At 32.0% G+C, this 18,312-nt stretch overlaps 8 protein-coding genes and 1 non-coding gene across 11 annotated transcripts; 6 read left to right on the forward strand and 3 right to left on the reverse strand.

Moving 5' to 3' along the window:
• Positions 1-759: 759 nt before the first annotated feature.
• TRNAR-UCG (transfer RNA arginine (anticodon UCG)) lies at positions 760-832 on the reverse strand. Its single transcript has one exon. It is a non-coding gene; the product is annotated as a tRNA-Arg (tRNA).
• A 214-nt stretch (positions 833-1,046) lies between these two features.
• LOC107366747 (protein Jade-1) lies at positions 1,047-5,654 on the forward strand. Of its 2 annotated transcripts, none has more exons than XM_015934382.3 (11): positions 1,047-1,252; positions 1,794-1,868; positions 1,990-2,303; positions 2,512-2,732; positions 2,843-3,083; positions 3,168-3,290; positions 3,379-3,539; positions 3,603-3,723; positions 3,806-4,775; positions 4,850-4,922; positions 4,994-5,654. In XM_015934382.3, exons 1-11 carry the CDS (start codon positions 1,216-1,218, stop codon positions 5,106-5,108), a joined length of 2,451 nt encoding a protein of 816 aa, XP_015789868.1. In that variant the 5' UTR covers positions 1,047-1,215; the 3' UTR covers positions 5,109-5,654. The 2 variants fall into 2 exon arrangements, with proteins under 2 accessions (XP_015789868.1, XP_015789876.1); XM_015934390.3 differs by lacking the exon at positions 1,047-1,252 and adding an exon at positions 1,364-1,573.
• A 52-nt stretch (positions 5,655-5,706) lies between these two features.
• Positions 5,707-6,555, reverse strand: LOC107366772 (succinate dehydrogenase assembly factor 2, mitochondrial). The gene has a single exon (XM_015934411.3). It carries the CDS (start codon positions 6,431-6,433, stop codon positions 5,957-5,959), a length of 477 nt encoding a protein of 158 aa, XP_015789897.2. The 5' UTR covers positions 6,434-6,555; the 3' UTR covers positions 5,707-5,956.
• A 41-nt stretch (positions 6,556-6,596) lies between these two features.
• Positions 6,597-7,705, forward strand: TfIIEbeta (transcription factor IIEbeta). The gene has a single exon (XM_015934400.2). It carries the CDS (start codon positions 6,756-6,758, stop codon positions 7,602-7,604), a length of 849 nt encoding a protein of 282 aa, XP_015789886.1. The 5' UTR covers positions 6,597-6,755; the 3' UTR covers positions 7,605-7,705.
• Positions 7,706-8,146: 441 nt separating this feature from the next.
• Positions 8,147-8,882, forward strand: LOC107360048 (small nuclear ribonucleoprotein F). The gene is made up of 2 exons (XM_015926672.3): positions 8,147-8,384; positions 8,518-8,882. The coding sequence occupies exons 1-2, from the start codon at positions 8,247-8,249 to the stop codon at positions 8,650-8,652; spliced, it is 273 nt and encodes a 90-aa protein (XP_015782158.1). The 5' UTR covers positions 8,147-8,246; the 3' UTR covers positions 8,653-8,882.
• A 258-nt stretch (positions 8,883-9,140) lies between these two features.
• Sf3a2 (splicing factor 3a subunit 2) lies at positions 9,141-10,388 on the forward strand. Its single transcript, XM_015936641.3, has 2 exons — positions 9,141-9,668; positions 9,749-10,388. Exons 1-2 carry the CDS (start codon positions 9,264-9,266, stop codon positions 10,346-10,348), a joined length of 1,005 nt encoding a protein of 334 aa, XP_015792127.1. The 5' UTR covers positions 9,141-9,263; the 3' UTR covers positions 10,349-10,388.
• A 189-nt stretch (positions 10,389-10,577) lies between these two features.
• Positions 10,578-14,176, reverse strand: LOC107368750 (uncharacterized). 2 transcript variants are annotated; one of them, XM_015936629.3, is made up of 2 exons: positions 13,485-14,176; positions 10,578-11,642 (listed from the first exon to the last, which is right to left on the reverse strand). In XM_015936629.3, the coding sequence occupies exons 1-2, from the start codon at positions 13,500-13,502 to the stop codon at positions 10,638-10,640; spliced, it is 1,023 nt and encodes a 340-aa protein (XP_015792115.2). In that variant the 5' UTR covers positions 13,503-14,176; the 3' UTR covers positions 10,578-10,637. The 2 variants fall into 2 exon arrangements, with proteins under 2 accessions (XP_015792115.2, XP_089122055.1); XM_089265929.1 differs by lacking the exon at positions 13,485-14,176 and adding an exon at positions 12,745-12,885.
• LOC107368768 (small nuclear ribonucleoprotein F) lies at positions 12,420-13,126 on the forward strand. Its single transcript, XM_015936652.3, has 2 exons — positions 12,420-12,660; positions 12,779-13,126. Exons 1-2 carry the CDS (start codon positions 12,523-12,525, stop codon positions 12,911-12,913), a joined length of 273 nt encoding a protein of 90 aa, XP_015792138.1. The 5' UTR covers positions 12,420-12,522; the 3' UTR covers positions 12,914-13,126.
• Positions 14,177-16,661: 2,485 nt separating the features above from the next.
• LOC107368963 (uncharacterized) lies at positions 16,662-17,870 on the forward strand. The gene is made up of 3 exons (XM_025161738.2): positions 16,662-16,775; positions 17,106-17,207; positions 17,283-17,870. Exons 1-3 carry the CDS (start codon positions 16,766-16,768, stop codon positions 17,732-17,734), a joined length of 564 nt encoding a protein of 187 aa, XP_025017506.2. The 5' UTR covers positions 16,662-16,765; the 3' UTR covers positions 17,735-17,870.
• Positions 17,871-18,312: the final 442 nt, after the last annotated feature.

An 18,312-nucleotide genomic window follows, 5' to 3' on the forward strand; every position in this document is an offset into this window, starting at 1 on the left:
TTTCCTTGTTAACACTGTTTAATTAACCTTTCAATTGCTATTGAACAAAAAATGTAAATTTAATTACAAAATTGGCCTAAGATTACCTCAGCTTTCACTTAAAAGTTCCACTGTATAATTAATTAGATTGTTATAACAATGATTGATATTCCGGGAAAAAGATTACCTTTAGACTAAAAATTGGAAGAGATTCAATTTTTTACATTCTTAAACCCAAACATGGATGAAGTAATGTTTGTTCAAAATGAAACGATAGATATTAATCATCAATAGGTTTAGTTAAACAGACAAAAAATATCTACAGATTCTGACAATACATGTAAGTTCATTGGAAAATATAACTGATTTTTAAATTTAAAATCAAATCAATAAAATAATCGCCATCAGTTTCAATCATTGTAAATATTAACCAACGACGAAAAATAACCCATAAAATCCTTTTCATAAAAATTTTATGGCTTTGAAGCTACAATAAATTTGTATTCAATTCCAACTTCGCCTCAGCTGTCGTACTCACATCACTCATATCATGAAATATTCCAATGACCTAAACAAATGATTATCAGATGGAGCCAGAATAGTATAAGATACAGTAACATCATGTTAACAACATGTAGCAAGTCAGGTTAGTAAGTTGGCACTGAATCGGACTCCAATGACACTCAAAAATTTTCTGATAGCTTATTGAAGCGCTATGTGACCTAGCATTACCTGGAGAGAGGATAATTCATCGAAATGTAGTCGCTGGAAGCAAAAAATCGACCACGGCAGGATTCGAACCTGCAATCTTCTGATCCGAAGTCAGACGCCTTATCCGTTGGGCCACGCGGCCAGCTGATGATAAATTAGGTCATTATGTAATTAGTTTGGCAAGTGATTTCAAGTTTCGGTGGACATTCTTATGAGGTCAACTTTGCACGTGTTAAACTGTGGCTATTGTCTTTGAAAGGTTCTACTGTAAGAATCCTTTTGCTGAGTTGGAATTTTCAATGTTACCCGCCAATAGTAAAATAAACAAAATCTTGAATGTAGCATGATGTTATTTGAAGACGACCCCTGAGTAAGAAGTGAATGAAGGTAGAGTAAGAGAGAAAGAAAGACTAGAAAAAGTGAAAGAATAATGTTGGATTTAATTGAAATTGTACTCTAATTTCTGATTGTGTTTCTCCGGTAGTAACTGGCTTAACATTTGACCTTTAATATCATCCATTTAGGATGATTAGTGCTAACAGAAATGATGGTAATTCATTAGGTAAGTCTCCTTTCATTCTTAATCTATTTATGTGTTCACTTTTATTTCTGTTTTTTTCTGTCTCTCTTTCTATTTCTCTTACTCTTGGTTGGCAGTTTTTCTCTCTTTCTCTTTCTCTTTTTGTGTTTCTATCCGTTGTTTCTGTTTATGATCTTTGTCTTTCTCTCTGTTTTCTAATTTCTCAAGATTCTTTGATAAAGTCTCATCACCGACTGATTCTTACTGATCTCTGGTTCTTTTAATAATCATTAAATAGTACCAATAGCAATTTCTCAATATGCTTGGCCAATCATTAACATCAGGCCTTCTACATTGGGCATAGTTAGTTTTGCTATACTGATTGATATTTATTAGGCTAAGATGTGATCAGCTATGTTGCCACCTTGATTGTAATGAGCTGATCTCTTAAATAACTGTGCATGAAACCATTATACCTTAGTTTACCTTGAATACTAATTATACATTTGTATATCAGCCTCTGTTGTCATTTGGTTTTACTTAAACTCACTCTCCTATGTTTCTTGTTTTGTGTTATCCATAGGTAAACGAGCTAGTAAAATGGGTTTGCTTTTCCCAAATGAGGAGAAGGAGGATGGCAAAAAGAAGTTCAAAAAAGGTACCGCTACCCAGGCCATTTGGAGGGAAACCTTTCTTTATCCACGTTCTTTTGTTTTCTTGCTTCATTTCCGTTAATATTGTTCTTATTTTTGTTTTGTTTTTATTCCATTTTTTTCTAGATATATCTGCAATAATGGGAGATGTCTCATCTCTTAATAAAAATCGTATCTATAATTATGGTTACGTTAAAAAACCAGCCGAGTTGTTCCGCAAGGATCTCATATCAGCTATGAAAATGGCTGATGGGGAACAACTTTCACGTGAAGATTATATCCTAATAACTGACTCTTGGAAAGAGGAATGGGAAAAAGGAGTGCAAGTACCTGTGAACCCTGAATCCCTTCCAGAACCTAGTTATAGATGTCTCAAAACTGAAGATGACTCATCTCCTCAAGACACAAATAAAGTGAAACCCGTCAAAAAAATAAATGAGGTATTTATAGATTTTTATAACATCTGTTGAACTCCTATCTATCTACCATATCTCATTATTTCACCTCTAAATTCCTTATCTCTTTCTATGCATCTCTCAATCACCTAAATTGATGACCCATTTCAATGTTATTGTGCAAAACTTGGCACCTTATTCACCGGTTTCATGCTTTTAACTAATTATTTGTCTTTTCCGTTATCCTTTTTAGTCTACCGAAACGGATCTAGAGGTTTATGGTCAATATGAACTAGACCTATTAGACTTAGCTTGGTTACAAACGCTCCAAGAATCTGATGAATCAATCAGGCTACCAGAGAAATTTGTCGAAGATCTCATTAATGAACTTGAACACCAATGTGCTCGCAATATGAAGGCCAAACAAGTTGGGATTGAATATGACGATCACGTTTTATGTGATGTTTGTAGAAGGTAATAACATGCTTTATCTATTTTCCATGACTATCAATCCAATGTTATATGTTATCTATCTTTTTTTACTTTGGTGTTAATCTCTCGTTATATTTTATTCATTTATTTAGTCCCGACGCTGAAGATGGAAATGAAATGGTTTTTTGTGACTCATGTAATATCTGTGTCCACCAAGCTTGCTATGGTATCACTCATATTCCTGACGGTGAATGGTTATGTCGACCTTGCAAAGAATTAGGTTATAAAAAAGATTTACCTTGTGTGTTGTGTCCCAATACTGGGGGTGCGTTGAAACCCACCTCGCAACCCGGTGAATGGGCCCATGTTGCTTGTGCTCTATGGATACCAGAGGTAAGTGATTATGCACTTAATAAATATTTCGCCAAGAGTATCCCCATCACTTAATTTTTACCATCTTTGTCTTTGTTTAATTAGGTAAATATTGGATGTGTGAAATCGATGGAACCAATCACTAAAATTAAACAAATATCTCAAACAAGATTAAATCTTGTGTGTTCTATATGTAAAATAAAGAAGGGTGCTCCTATCCAATGTTCGGTTAGTAATTTACACAACTCAAGTTTTTCGTTTAATGTTATGCAATGTCATTAATTTTCTACTTCTTATTTTTACTGTTTATTTGTAGATCAACTCATGTAAAATAGCTTACCACGTAACATGTGCATTCAATGCCAAACTTAAAATGAATGTAATGGCTGTTGATGATAGAAAAGGTGTTAAATTGAGATCCTACTGCTCCAAACATTCTAACAAAAATGGATCTAAAGATAATGAAAATGCTGACAGGTTAGTATTTATCATCTAGTAGCTTATCTAGTTTACTAATCTTACTTTTCTTTTTCCTTGCAGCTCAAGTGAAGCTCTAAAAGACGAAAAATCAGAATCAGATATTATTCTGAATGAGAGTGAGAGTGATGACCCATGCAACGAATTTTGGAAATATATTGACATTACACAAATCAATCATGAGGTTAGTTGAAAACCATTGAAAACGTCCTCTTACATCTTAATAATATTATTTTGTATCTCTTTAAATTTTTGTTAAATTACAGTTTTTGCCTATGCTAATGTCTGAATTTCCACAAGCTTCTAAAGATGTTTTGGGCCTATATATTGATCTTGTTTTGCAATATTGGAAGATGAAAAGAGTCTCTAATTATGGATCACCTCTCATTAGAATGATAAATGCAACTTCTCTGGAGAGGTTGAAGCTTCAACAGCATGCTGGTATTCTGAGATTCCGAGTAGACCTGGAACGTATTCGTAATTTAAGTTATATGTTGTGTCGCCGCGAGAAGATAAAATGTAACTGGGTCAAAACTCATCAATCAGCAATCGAACAAGCTATTGCTTTTGCTACAGGTTCTCCTCTTCCAAACTCAGATGAGCAATCTGGGGCAACAAGCACTTCACCTAGTTTCAAGACAAACTCAACACCTGAAGAGAGATTGAAACTCGCTAAGGAAATTATTAACACAAGTGTAATATACGATGACTGGGATACTAGAGACAAGAATAAACCTAAAGTGTTGATTAAACAGTTAAAGAATATGATGAGAAACGATAGTATTGAAAAGCTAAGAAGACATAGGCCAAATCCATATTTGAAATTTTATCCTCAAAGACGAAGTGAGAGCAGTGATAATGGTAAAACGCCGCAGTCTCCTCAACAACAGCTCCATCAAAAAGCTAAAAATGGTAAAGGTTTTTTCAATGGATCTCACACTAAAAATCATGTTGGACAAACAAATGTGAACGGGTCACCAATCTCAGCTTCCTTGCCACTTCGTAATAAAAGTGTACCAGCGAACCAGACTTCCCCCAAATCAGAATCGATTGGAAACACTTTAAGAGAGAAAAGTATAACCAAAAGTGATAAGAATAATCAAATAAGCTTGAATTCAAAGCCAAGCCCGGAATCCATCAAAGAAGATAAAATTGTAAATAATTCTGTTATAACTAGAGCTTCGGCTCTTATTGGATATAGGATACCCAAAAAGAAAAATCGTGATAATCACAAAGGTATGTAAATTATTGTTGAAATAATCAAAGTCATTCTTTTTGGAAATAACTAAAGTCACTTATAATTTCAACAGATGATGATAGAATTTGTCTCGATGAAACAAATTATGCGATAAGCCCTTTGAAAAATTATCAAAACGATCAAAGGTAAGTCATTACTTTTAATTACATTTCATTGTAACTAACTTTCTAATCATTCATTTAATTGTTTTTTACAGGGTAACTAATTCTAATAATCACCACTTTTTAAGGAGACCGACAATGGAGGATAACTACAAAGGAAACGAAAGATTTCTCGAAAGGAGAAGATCTTTTAATCAACGCCGCTTTTAATACAAATAATTTAAATAATTTAAATTATATGCCAACACCCGGACAGTCAAATTTAATTTAAATAGTTGATGTCAATTGTTTTGTACAGAAAACAAATCTATCTATTATAGAAAATATTGCAGCTCCTGTACTTTATTCTGGGAACATTTTTCATTTGCATAGCAAAAGTTATGCAATTTAATGTCTTTAATATAATCTTTTTTTGATTCATAGGAAGTCTGCTATGAAAAAATATCAATTATTTGTACGCTTTGAAGTGTCTACACAATGAGATCTGATTCTGATTTCAGTTGAACTGAGATTAATGTTGAAACAATTTTCAAATTATCCTTTGAACTCGCTCTTCTACATGTAAATTGTGTACATTTCTTCATATATTTCTATCGTCACCTCATCATCATCACCATTTTTCTCAATTAATTAATTGTTTTCTTCATTCAACCCATTTATCATACTCATTTACCAATTATAAACTTAAAAGTTATTTTGTTGAATTTTGTAATTATTTTGTCTCATCTAAATAATACATAATATTCTGACGTGTTATTACAGTTTTATTCAATGATTTGACACACAAATTCATTATTCGTGATACAAGTAAATACTAAATAATCTTAATTTAATTCATTGTTTCTGAAATTAGTTTTCCTTGATAACTATAAACAGGATAAATATTACATTTTTTAGTGTTACTTAAACACTAGAATTCTAAGCAATGAATCGGGATTATTATTTTTTTGTTACATTGTTTACAGAATATTTTGAAACTTCACAACAAAATTTACAATTACAAGCTTTTGAAGCGTTGTTGATGTTAATAAGACTCATTGAGATACAACATAGAGCTTTTAATAGAGTGGTGGTTGTCGAGTTCTATTCTCTCTTGCATGATTTTTAGCGTGTTCCTTGAGCAGATCCATGATCGGGTTCTCAAAAGCTGGTGGGGTTTCCTTTTTTCCGACTACCCAATAAAAGAGATCCCAGTCATTTGAAGGTCCGTTGATGAGACTGTCATAAACATCCAACTGCTGGGCATCAAATGTATTCAAATAGCGATGGGCGAAAGTACTAAGAATTAAATCGTTCTCAAGCATACCTCTTTTGCGACTCTGGTAAAGTAAACGAGCTCGTTTCACTTCGATACTTTCATTGAAACGTTGATACATTGGTATTGGAGGTTCAGTAGATTCACAAGATTCAACATAATTGTCCTTGTCATTGTTATTACCACTGGAGAACCAGCGATTTGACACCAACTGTGGTGAGCCTAGAGATAAAATTCTCACAGGATAGGTAGAGGCACTTAAAATCAATGATTTAAACATTTTAATCAATTAAGAGAGGTCAGTATAATTAAATAATTGTATAATTTGCGTTTCATTTAAACTCTTTAGCGAATTGGCATGCGCAGCAAATTTTCATCACAAGATGGCGCATATCTTTTTTATCGGTTTAAAGAGTAAACCGATTTGTAGCCACTCTGACTAATCTGAGGTTTCCCAGTCAGTTGTCATCATCACAAAATGCTCATTCATAAATTGAATTTATTGTAATCAAGTAAATTTTAAATTGTTTATTTCATTATCTTGTCATTCTATAGTGCTTTGCTTCTTAGTTTAAATTAAGTTTGAGTCAATACAATTCATCATGGATCCTGCCTTATTGAAAGCCAGGGAAGCTTTCAAGAAGAAAGCTATATCCACACCTGCTATTGAAGTAAAAAGGCCAGCTAGTTCTGTGCATGATGGAGGAAAAGAATCAAATAAGAAGAGTCGTAAAAGTGCTCCTGCTCCTGTAATAGAGAAATCCTTCGACTTCAAAAAATTTAAACCGACATCAAATGCTAATTTTGCTTGCCTTGCTAAAATTGTCAAGTACATGAAGCAAAGATATCTTGATGGTGATAATGAACCGCTTACTCTTGAGGAAATGTTGGACGAAACTAACCAATTGGATTTGGCACCAAGACAGCGACAATGGCTAGCCACTGAAGCGCTTAGGAACAATCCTAAGGTGGATATTACAGAGGACGGAGAGAAATATTTTTATAAGCCAATTTTCCCTTTGAAAGATAAAAAGTCTTTACTACGATTGTTGGATAAATATGACCAAAGAGGAATGGGAGGTATCGCATTGGAGGATATACAAGAGTCACTTCCTAATGCTGATAGGTGTATAAAAGCTCTTGGAGAAGCCATAATAATACTTACTAGACCTACGGATAAAAAGAAAATTTTATATTACAATGATCGTTCCATTCATTTTAAAGTTGACGAAGACTTTCAAAAACTTTGGAGAAGTGTTGCTGTCGATGGTTTAGATGATGCAAAAATTGAAGAGTATTTAGAGAAACATGGTATTACCTCAATGAAAGATATTGGTGGTAAACCTGTCAACCCAATTCAAAGGAGGAAAAAGCCCACTTCGAAGAAACCTAGGACATTCAAGAAACACAACGAGCATATGGGTGATATTCTGCAAGATTACAACGGGTAACTGTTGTCTTATCAGTTTAGCAAAATTTGTAAAAACCGTGTAGTTTATGTATTTATACAATTTATTGAACAAAAAGTAATAAATTGACACTTGTATACTAATACTTTTACTCTCCTTACATCTTAATGAATATCCAGCTAATATTCGGTGCATATTTAAGCAAAAATGTTACATTGAAAAGTCATTCACTTTACTGGAACTGACCATTAAAAAAGTATAAAGTGTTTACAAGAATCAGTGTGGAAAGTGTAAATAAAAAATTAAGCCAATATTCGTGATAACAATCATTGAGCGCTTAAAGAGCTTACAATAAATAGTCCTAAGATTAACAAGATTCCTATTTGAAAGTATCTTAAATAGCAGGTAAAGATCTACTGAATAACTTTAAGCAAATATAGTGGAGAGACAAATATAATAAGAAAAAGAAAGTAAGATGAAACGAATAAACTAATTTACAATCGAAAACTGCTTTTCTGCTCTCACAGATGGAGTTAATAGATACTAGAGAAATGTTTACATTGTTTTGATTACCGGGTTTTCGTAAAAAGTGCATGCTACTTCAGTATTAAATTCAATTTAAATTACATTTAATCTAGTAATACCTATTTTTGTGTCTACAATCAACGCTAATTATATATTAAAATGGCTTCTTCATTAATGCCTTTGAATCCTAAACCATTTCTTAATGGTTTAACTGGTAAGGCAGTTGTTGTCAAACTGAAATGGGGTATGGAATATAAAGGTTACCTTGTTAGTACCGACAACTATATGAATTTACAGGTAAGTCTTATTAAATTATTGTTTGCTACTTAATAGATAATCTAAATAAATAAAATTCTCGATTATATTTTCAGGCACAAGTATCTATAAGCTACTAATTTCATTTTATTTTGTATATTGTGTCTTTTGATAGTTGGCCAATGCAGAGGAATTTGTTGGTGGTAACTTTGTTGGAAATATTGGTGAAATTTTGATTCGATGCAACAATGTACTATACGTGAAAGGGGTCGAAGAAGAAGAAGAAGAGGACGGAGAAATGAGAGAATAACAAGGACACGAAAATCAAGGATCAAACTCCCGATGCTATTCACATATTCGTATACAATTTTGTTTCCTCGTTATTTGTCATTTCATTTCATTTTGTAACCCGCATCTATTGCTGTCAACGATAGCTTTCACGATTAATTTATGAAGCTATAAAATGACACAATTTATTTTATTTTTGCTTAAAAAGTCTTGGAAATGCCAAAAAATAAAATAAAATTGTTCTAAAATATATTTCCTATCAAAATAAAGTATTCAAGTTTTTTTCTTGTACTTATAGGGAATCTAATAATATTAGCAAGATCGCTGTGAATCGATCAAATTGATAGAGCTAAAAAATATTTTCTTGTTGAAATTGAAATGTCATCAAAATGTTCAAGAAAAATAACTTTTCTGGATTTAGTATTTCGCGCCTTACGCTGGCGATAAATTCATTTATTATAGTATCTTTTTTTACTAATAGGTGCCGGTGTGTTTTATGCGGAAAATTGGAGTCCAGAACAAAAATTGTTTACATTTTGTCTTTATTAATTTCAATCGGTGGTTATTGTAATTTATCTTTGCATTAGATTTTTTACCTTGTTTATAAGCTTACTCTTATTATCTAGTTACACCATGGATTTCCAACACAGACCTGGAGGGAAAACTGGCAGTGGTGGTGTTGCCAGTTGGTCTGAAACAAATAGAGAGAGGAGAGAAAGATTAAGGCAGTTAGCCTTAGAATCAATCGACTTACAAAAAGATCCATATTTTATGAAAAATCATCTTGGTTCTTATGAATGTAAATTGTGTCTAACTCTTCACAATAATGAAGGTTCTTACTTGGCCCATACTCAGGGTAAAAAACATCAAACAAATTTAGCTCGAAGACAGGCTAAAGATTCGAAAGATTCACCAGCTTTACCAGCGCCTGCCAAACCAAGAACCGACATTAGAAAATTTGTAAAAATTGGAAGACCTGGTTACAGAGTTACTAAACAGTTAGATCAAGAAACTGGACAACAATCTCTCTTATTTCAGGTAAACTCATTCATTTTGTTTTCATTTGATTCATTTCGAGTGGATGTGTCTAATTCAATATTTTACTCTTTTATTTTTAGGTTGATTATCCTGAGATTACTGATGGGATTGTTCCCCGTCATCGATTTATGTCCGCTTATGAGCAAAAAATTGAGCCTCCTGATAGACGTTGGCAATATGTTTTATTTGCTGCTGAACCATATGAAACTATAGGCTTTAAAGTTCCGAGTCGAGAAGTGGACAAAAGTGAAGATAAGTTTTGGACTCTTTGGAATAAAGATTCAAAACAATTTTTCCTCCAAGTAGCTTTTAAAGTTGAACCTGGTAATCAATCTATAATGGCTTCAGTAATGGGACCCAATAAATCGAAAGACATGTCTAATAATCAGCCCTCTAAACCTTCAGGACCAAAGGAAAATTATAATGGCAACAGCTCGTTAGCCAAAAACAATATGGCTAGATCATCTCGTGTCGAACCAGACTCTAACAACGCACCGACAAATAACCACGAGAACAATAAGACACCCGAACCTACAACCTCAGATGCTAACTCTGATAACATTTCATCGAATACAAATGATAGCAATGGCAACGGCAACGGCTCCAACGATTCTGAAAATATTGAAACTGATGAGGCAGATGAAAATTCCACCGACAGAATGCCAATGGAAGAATCTTAACTTTCTAAAATATCTTCATTAAAATTTCAAATTATCATTACTTAACTTGTCTTATTCGCTCCGGTTTTGATTGATATTGAAAGAAATGATGTTTTTTAAAGAAAATAGTGTTTTTAATGCTCAACACATTTTACATTATGTTTTCCAGAAATTGTCTTTAAAATGACTCTGGCGAAATATTAACAAAATATAGGGACAATACAATGCCAAAAACAACACACTTTACATATCGAGTTACATAATATTTTCATTTTTTTGTCAATTTATTTTCTTTTCAAGAATATTCAACTTAGAAAGATGGTTCTGGTGGTTCATTGAGCTCTAAAAAATCTCCACCATAACTTAGTGAAGGTTGATTTGAATATCTTGATCCATGGAAACTACTTTTACTGACTTTGGAAACTTCATCACCAGCCGCTTCAGGTCTATCCTTTTTACTCTTTACACTCATCTTTACTTCGGTAACCTGCATGTAATTGTTTGCATCTTTTGGATCCCGATATACTAAAGTAGTTTTGGTTCCCCATGGTTTACCTTTCTCGTTTCGTCTTCCCATTAAAACCTGAACCATTTTAACTTTTGGATCTTGTTCAGATTCACCATCGTCCTTGTAATCTGATGATCGCTCCAGCTTCTTGGGACTGCTTGGTTTGAAATCAAGATCACCATTATCAAGAGAATCATCATCTATATCATCGTCAATTTCACTTTCACTGAAGCCCATTCTCATGAAAGGAGGCACTGAGGGTGGTGCATAACTGAAATAAGATGCTGAAGCTACTTCACCAAGAGCCGGTTGAAAAGTGGCAAGTGTTGGATTTTCACTCGTTCCACTTGTTGATGATTTGAAAGCTTCCTCAAACTGTTTAATACTCAATCCAGGATCACTTGAATTTTCGTTAAGGGCTCCATTTGTGTAGCTAAAAAACTTAGGTAGCGCTTGTCGAGCAAGTTCATGGTCAGCGAAATTGTCAGATCCATTTGCCACGATTGTTTCTTGTTTATCTTCACCTACATTTGCTCTGAATGAATCCTGTGGCTCTTGATGGTTAGTTGAATAGGAAAATTCAAACACTTGACCTTTATTGAACGCATCATTGCCTTGTGACTTGTCCTGGGCTCCTTCTTTGGATTGACTTCCATGGTTTCCGTTTCCAGTTACCAAAGGAGTAAATGAATTTGTATTTTGATTATTAGCTGATGAAGCTTGTTCTGCTTTTGGCTGTTTGTTTGTAGGTGCTGCAATGTTTGCAGACAAAATTGAGAGAAAAATTAAGAGGAAAATGTGATTCATCTGTAAAAAAGACAATAAAAATAGAGAATCAGAAAAATCAGAATAGAACCAGATTTGTAAAAGACAGTATTTTTGTGATTTTCAACTTTCAATCTTACTTTCGTCTCAATACATTTTTTTATTGTGTGACTAATATTTAGATAGTTAGGTTAAAACTAATTTGTTACTTAAGCTTTAAATATTAAAAAGATATCAAATAATGAAAGGTACAGCTAATTCGATAACAAGGATTTAATTAAAGTGAAACAATGAAATAAACATAATTGTAAAACAATCCATTTAACTTCCTTATCTTTTTCATTTTGTGCATTAGTGTATAATAATTTATATTGGAGTCAATTTTCATCTTTTGATTTAAGTTTACCAGCCTTTAACGATTGGACGGTTCTACAATTATAACATTTACCTCATTTGAACCCGGTAATTGAATGGGATAACAAACTCGACGACATTTTGTAGGTGATAGTAATCGAATTGATTGCTTGTTAACAAAATGTCGCATAATAATTTATTTTTAATCAGTGTAATTGGTTATAACTGCTAAAATAATAGACAGCGTAAAATAATGAATTATAAATGAACTAGTTCATGCTTAAGCACTGAAATCATGCAAATGATAATTGATAATTGACAAATTATTATAATCTGCGTCAGAAATTTGCTCTAAATTCAGAATTAATTTTCCTATGGAAGAGATCGTTAATATTATTCTTCGCTCCTAGATGGAGTTAATAGATACTAGAGAAATGTTTACATTGTTTTGATTACCGGGTTTTGGTAAAAAAGTGCATGCTACTTCAGTATTAAATTCAATTTAAATAATATTTAATCTAGTAATACTTATTTTTGTGTCTACAATTAACACTAATTATTTATTAAAATGGCTTCTTCATTAATGCCTTTGAATCCTAAACCATTTCTTAATGGTTTAACTGGTAAAGCAGTTGTTGTCAAACTGAAATGGGGTATGGAATATAAAGGTTACCTTGTTAGTACCGACAACTATATGAATTTACAGGTAAGTCTAACTGTTATGTACTTATTTATTGATTATTTTACTCATTAGATAATCTAAGAATAAAATTCTATGATTTTTCATTACCAATTAATCGTTCAAAAACTATATCTTTTGATAGTTGGCCAATGCAGAGGAATTTGTTGGTGGTAATTTTGTTGGAAATATTGGTGAAATTTTGATCCGATGTAACAATGTACTATACGTAAAAGGAGTCGAAGAGGAAGAAGAAGAAGACGGAGAAATGAGAGAATAACAAGAAAGCGAAAATCAAGCATCCAAGCTCTGTGATGTTTCAAGATGTCCAAATGGCATAGACTAATTTGCAGCAGTCAGAAAATGGCAACCTTTTTGATATATCCATCGAAAAATTTCTTGTCATGTATCTATTTTGTATTTTTTTAAAAAAATTAACAATCAAATGTTCAAAATTATCAAACTGAATATACATTCAATACAAATAACTGAACTCATCGCGTTGTTGAAATGCCAAGATAGGTTAGCAGATTAAGCGAAACGATATTTAGTGTCTCTTCTTGTACATTACCCTCTAGATGTACATAACCTTCTGTACCTTCGCAAACTGTAACAATGAGTATCGGTCAAAGCAGAGTGGCTTTTTGTTTATATCATCTGTGAATCTAATGTCCAACGCACGAAACCACAATGACAATGAACATTTTGCATTCACACAATATTATTTCAATAAGATATCCATCGGACACAAATTTCACCGCATAACTTCACCAATAAAAAATCAACTTTTACTCTAACATTTACTTTAACACAGTTACAAATTGTTTTAAAATAATGGAAAACAAACTTACTTTGTAAATATTAAACATTTGAATTCGAATGAGAATCCGATGGAAACAAAATCAAAGAAATGAAACTAGAGAAGGCAAAGGTGAGGAAGTAAACAAATCAAATAAATAACATAAACAACGACAACTTTTTTGTTTCTCAACAAATTGTTGAGAGAGTGAAATGCGAGCGTTTGAATGAAACGCTGATGATAATGATGGCTATGATGATGATAATGGAGAAAATTGACTGCTTTGAATGAATTATGTTGATGTTTTACACTTCCGTACCAAATGAAACTAATCAAGGTATTAAGTTAACAGCAATTTTTGTTTCTGTTTCACAAATATTAATAGCAAAATAAAATCAACAATAACTGGTCTAATTAGATTATGATTATTGTAACTATTTACTGGGTAAACCAAGTGAATCACTTATTTGCCAAAAAAGAGTCAACTTGAGTCAACAGAACTGAATTCAGACAGATAGAAAGTAAACAAAAATAATCCCAATAATCTTAATAATTAGACACTCTTCAGTAAACTCTGAGTAACATTAACGTTGAATCAAGATTTGATTTTAAACTGACAACTGACAAAAAAATGGAGTCACAAGATAAGTTGAGTTTGAGCAACAAATGATTACAAAGTATAAACAGATTAATCGAACTACAGAATAGGTGAAATTAAGAGTAAAATAATAATGATGGTGATTATGATTAAAATAATTGTTTATTGTAAATCAAACCAGCAATTCAGTTTAGACGCAGACTCAACGTTTTAACCTCTTACCAGCCATAGCTTAACCTTTGTTACCAACTTAGCAACACTTTCATTGTTTTACGCTTTTAATATTGAATCTAAAAACACTGTTTTTCTTGATCAACTTTGATTGTAATAATAATGCTAATAATAATCCAGCTGATTGAGAAATTAAATTTCATTTAACTCAATTGTGATTGCAAAAAATTGATCAATTGTTGGTTCTTTTCTTGTGTTTTTTGTTTCTACCTTTTTTATGCTCCGAGTGTCAACTTACTCATTGGTTCAATTTCAGATTTCAATTTAAGATTCTTGTTAAGGCCTGTTAATTCAGCAATTAATCAAATCAAGATTATGAAACATTGACACATAATTTGTCTCAATTAAAATGGTTAAACTGTATAAGTTCAATTGGGCCTAATCAAACGGGAAAACCAATTTCAAATTAGATCGCTTAAGTTACCAGATTTTTGAGCAAACCTTTTTCTGGTTTACAATTACAAGCTATTAATACATCAAGCTTTTATTGTCAAAGCAATTGTTTAACCTTTTGAATCAACTGTAGACGTTAAACCGCATGAGTTGACTTTCTGGTATTTTGGTGCCTTTTCTGGTTCAAACTTTCCATTCTGGTAAAAAAAGCGTAATAAGTGTCACTCACATTAACATTGAAATCTGGTTCAAAGATTTACTCACCAACCAATTTGTCAATTTTTAAATCAAGGTTAATCTCAATTGTGAAATGACCACAATTAATCTATTGTACTTTAACCAAATCTTAAATCAGCTTAAAGATAAAACCAGAAATCAAAAGAAACCCAAATAAATCATAATATTAATAAAATGAACCGGTCTAATGGTTAACAATAGCCATTACCAATTTAATGATCATGTAGACATGAAAATGGACCTTGATGTTAACAATGATATAAATGATTGGCAATTTATTCAATTGTTAACCAACAATTGGTTCAATCCAAAGTCTTGACTCTCATCAATTTGCTTATGTTAATGTAAATATGAAATGAGGAAAAATATTACAAGAAAAAATATTCAAAAATGAAAATTCTCATAGGAATTCATGATAACTTCAAAGTTCAGAGGAAAATCATTTTTTGTTATCAAAAAAACATGACACTTTAACTTCTTCTATTCAATGTTTTCTCATCTGAAAACTTGTTGAATACATATTACATTCATGATAAATATAAATGTTATATGATTTGAATGTAAAATATGAATTTCAATAACAACATCGCAATAAGTTTGCCTTTTTCATATCTTAAATTGATCCAGAAGTGAAATTTAATTCAGACAAAAGTTGAATAAATTTGCTTGGAATGAGCTTTAATGGGTGAAATGTTTAATTTCAATTGTAAGACTTGTAAGAATCAAAATTAAAAACAAAATGATAATAAAACAACGAAATGATTAAAAGAGCTTTTTTAATTTTGAAATATTTTTTGCCAAAAAAGCTCAACTGGAATCAGTCAATTGAAACTGAACAAATTAAAAATATTGAACAAAAACTAAGAAATGAAAATGAAATGTCTTTTTACATCAAAAAAGTGTCAACTCTAGTGAAATCAAAGAGTTAATTTCATTGTCCTTATTTAACCTTAAATTCAATATCAATAGATATTGAAGTTACTTTTTGATCATTTAGATGTAAATGATTTTTTTGTGATTTTAACTTTTCTTTCATTTCTATTTCCATATCATCTTTACTTTCATCATGGAGTTCAATATGGCTGAACTTGTCAAAGAGCTTTTACATGGTTAATCATATTTCCATTTTTATTTACCGTTTTATTTATCACACATTTAACTTCAAGTTTGGCTTTATTGATGATTGATGATGATCATTGTTTGACTGTTGAATCAGTTTCGGTCAGTTACTATTATAATATCAAAGATTGCAAGTTACAGCAAAAAAGTCGAGGAAAAAAAGCTGCAAAAATGATTGATATTCATGATTATTTCACTTGATTTTGCATAACCTAAACTGGGTAAAAACATTTGAAAAATAAGTCCTCAAGTTAACCTGAAAATTATGATGTCAACCACAAAAGTGCTCAGGCTTTTCTGCCCAATCTAATGTCAAATTTTCAAAAGCCAAAGACTTTACCTTTGAGACAAACTTAATGATCCATATTATATCCATTTATATGATGAATCGGATTCTAGTAAAGCTTTGCTTTCAAAACAAAATAATGAAGACAAAAACTCGAAAACTTCGAATGATTTCAATAAAAATGAAAATGATTACTTTTATTTAAAACTATCAAACAAAATGATGCTTGAAATTATGAATAAAATAGTTTTAAAAACATTTTGTCGATCTTTTCTGATCATGATTTAAGAAACTTTTGATTTTTTGTAAATGAAATAATTAAATGTTGCGCTTCAACGATTGGAGCGTCATCTAACTTGAGGTCAGTTAATTACATTTGTCGTCAACAAAAGTTGCAGTTGCTCAAGTTCGGAGTCTTATTTATCGTTAATCGTTTAATTTCCTTATTATTTTTTAAATTGACCACAAAATGGATTCTGGTAAGTGTCAAACCTTGTTGATACCTTTACCTTGCGGATTAGTTGATCAATCAATTATCGTTCTCGATTCTTTCGTCTCAACTTCTAATCACAAAAGTAAACAGACGACTTTCAATAATACAGCATGTAGCGAATAACTTGGGCCTTTACGTTTCTCTTTCGTTTGTCTCTTGATTTATGATAAAAAGTTAATCGAGTTCAAGGCAGTTAATTATTCTTTGTTTTGACATTCCTCAGTTCAATTCTCAATCTAATGAAATTAATTTCTAAACACTTCAACTGCGACGCAATTATTTCAATGTCTTCACAACTTATCTTATTTTTAAACAGATCTAGCCAAATATCGCTTTTTTGATTTGCAACGTTTCCTCGTCGATAGAAATGGTGTTAAAAATAATATTAAAACTGAACCTACTGATGAAGATCCAAAAGGTGAATATTATAATGATGAATAAATCAAGAAATAGTGAGTTTACAGCTTTTAGTGTCATGTTTTTTTCTCCACAGTCTCCCCTTTTGAATTTATTTGTGCAATAATGGCTCATCCAGACTTCGAAGCTCAAGTTTTAGGTAAAACACCTGATTGGGTTTGTAAAAAGTACAAAATTGATCAAGGAGACACTTTCACAAGAATAGTTGATCATGTTCCAGCCACAGCAGATCGCAGAGATCTGTATGTTTGTTCAACGATTGGTAGAGCAATAATTGGTAGGAAGACTGCCAAAATGTTGAAAAGTATGGGAATTCCAGAGGTCACCAAAGAAGAATTTCCAGAGAAGGAGACTCAAGTGCGAACATTCTTGTCCGGTAGGCTCAATCCGAGTACTCAATCAATAATCGAAAATGAAAAAATTTTGAAGAGAGAAATGAGAAAAAAAGAAAGAGAGATGGAAAGAAAAACGATGAAAAGAAGAATTATGACGAGAAAAACGGCTGAAAGAGAAAAGAGGAAAAGATAAATTGTGGAAAGCGAAACGATGGAAAGTCCTATTTTTGTATTTAAATGTACCTTTTGTGCGCGTCAGTTTGAAGAATCATGTCTTTGGAACAAGATCCGAATTTTTGGGAAAACTATGTCTGCGAATTCATTGTTGTAAACTTTTGTTACAAAATGGATTAATCGAGAAATACAAGGATGACGTTCTCACGAGAAGATACAATGCAATACATCTCCCCTGTCCGTGTCCTAGAAAGCAAATCTGGGCAAACGTTACCTGTAAAGATCTAAAGTTGACTCAAAGGAAAAATTTGACATTAAAAAGCTAAAGAACGGTCGAAATTTTTCACAGAAATGCCAACATGAAAAAAATTTATTCGAAACTATCAAACAAAATGAGGCTTGAAATTATGAATAAAATAGTTTTAAAAATGCAAGTGGAACCTGCGATCATTACTGATCGTATTTTTTTCACTGAATACGGGACTGGCTTTTTCCCACCACATCCACCGAATCATCACATTTTAAAGAGACTTTTCTCAACAAAATTGTCCACCAATTTCATCCACCACTTTAGAGTGGCTTTTTTCCCCCGCATTT

The sequence above is a fragment of the Tetranychus urticae genome, chromosome 1, assembly GCF_039701765.1.
Source record: "Tetranychus urticae isolate SD_2017Ah chromosome 1, NJAU_TeUrti_SD_1.0, whole genome shotgun sequence".
In the NCBI taxonomy this organism is placed as follows: domain Eukaryota; kingdom Metazoa; phylum Arthropoda; class Arachnida; order Trombidiformes; family Tetranychidae; genus Tetranychus; species Tetranychus urticae.

Excerpts from the sequence above, each read along its gene's own strand:
- LOC107366747 (XM_015934382.3), top strand. The coding sequence starts at position 1,216 with ATGATTAGTGCTAACAGAAATGATGGTAATTCATTAG. Across the intron at positions 1,869-1,989 it reads CAAAAAGAAGTTCAAAAAAG|ATATATCTGCAATAATGGGA; the intron begins GTACCGCTACCC and ends ATTTTTTTCTAG. Across the intron at positions 4,776-4,849 it reads AAATCGTGATAATCACAAAG|ATGATGATAGAATTTGTCTC; the intron begins GTATGTAAATTA and ends TAATTTCAACAG.
- LOC107366772 (XM_015934411.3), bottom strand. The coding sequence starts at position 6,433 with ATGTTTAAATCATTGATTTTAAGTGCCTCTACCTATCCTGTGAGAATT.
- TfIIEbeta (XM_015934400.2), top strand. The coding sequence starts at position 6,756 with ATGGATCCTGCCTTATTGAAAGCCAGGGAAGCTTTCAAGAAGAAAGCT.
- LOC107360048 (XM_015926672.3), top strand. The coding sequence starts at position 8,247 with ATGGCTTCTTCATTAATGCCTTTGAATCCTAAACCATTTCTTAATGGT. Across the intron at positions 8,385-8,517 it reads ACAACTATATGAATTTACAG|TTGGCCAATGCAGAGGAATT; the intron begins GTAAGTCTTATT and ends GTCTTTTGATAG.
- Sf3a2 (XM_015936641.3), top strand. The coding sequence starts at position 9,264 with ATGGATTTCCAACACAGACCTGGAGGGAAAACTGGCAGTGGTGGTGTT. Across the intron at positions 9,669-9,748 it reads AACAATCTCTCTTATTTCAG|GTTGATTATCCTGAGATTAC; the intron begins GTAAACTCATTC and ends TTTTATTTTTAG.
- LOC107368768 (XM_015936652.3), top strand. The coding sequence starts at position 12,523 with ATGGCTTCTTCATTAATGCCTTTGAATCCTAAACCATTTCTTAATGGT. Across the intron at positions 12,661-12,778 it reads ACAACTATATGAATTTACAG|TTGGCCAATGCAGAGGAATT; the intron begins GTAAGTCTAACT and ends ATCTTTTGATAG.
- LOC107368963 (XM_025161738.2), top strand. Across the intron at positions 17,208-17,282 it reads TACTGATGAAGATCCAAAAG|TCTCCCCTTTTGAATTTATT; the intron begins GTGAATATTATA and ends TTTTCTCCACAG.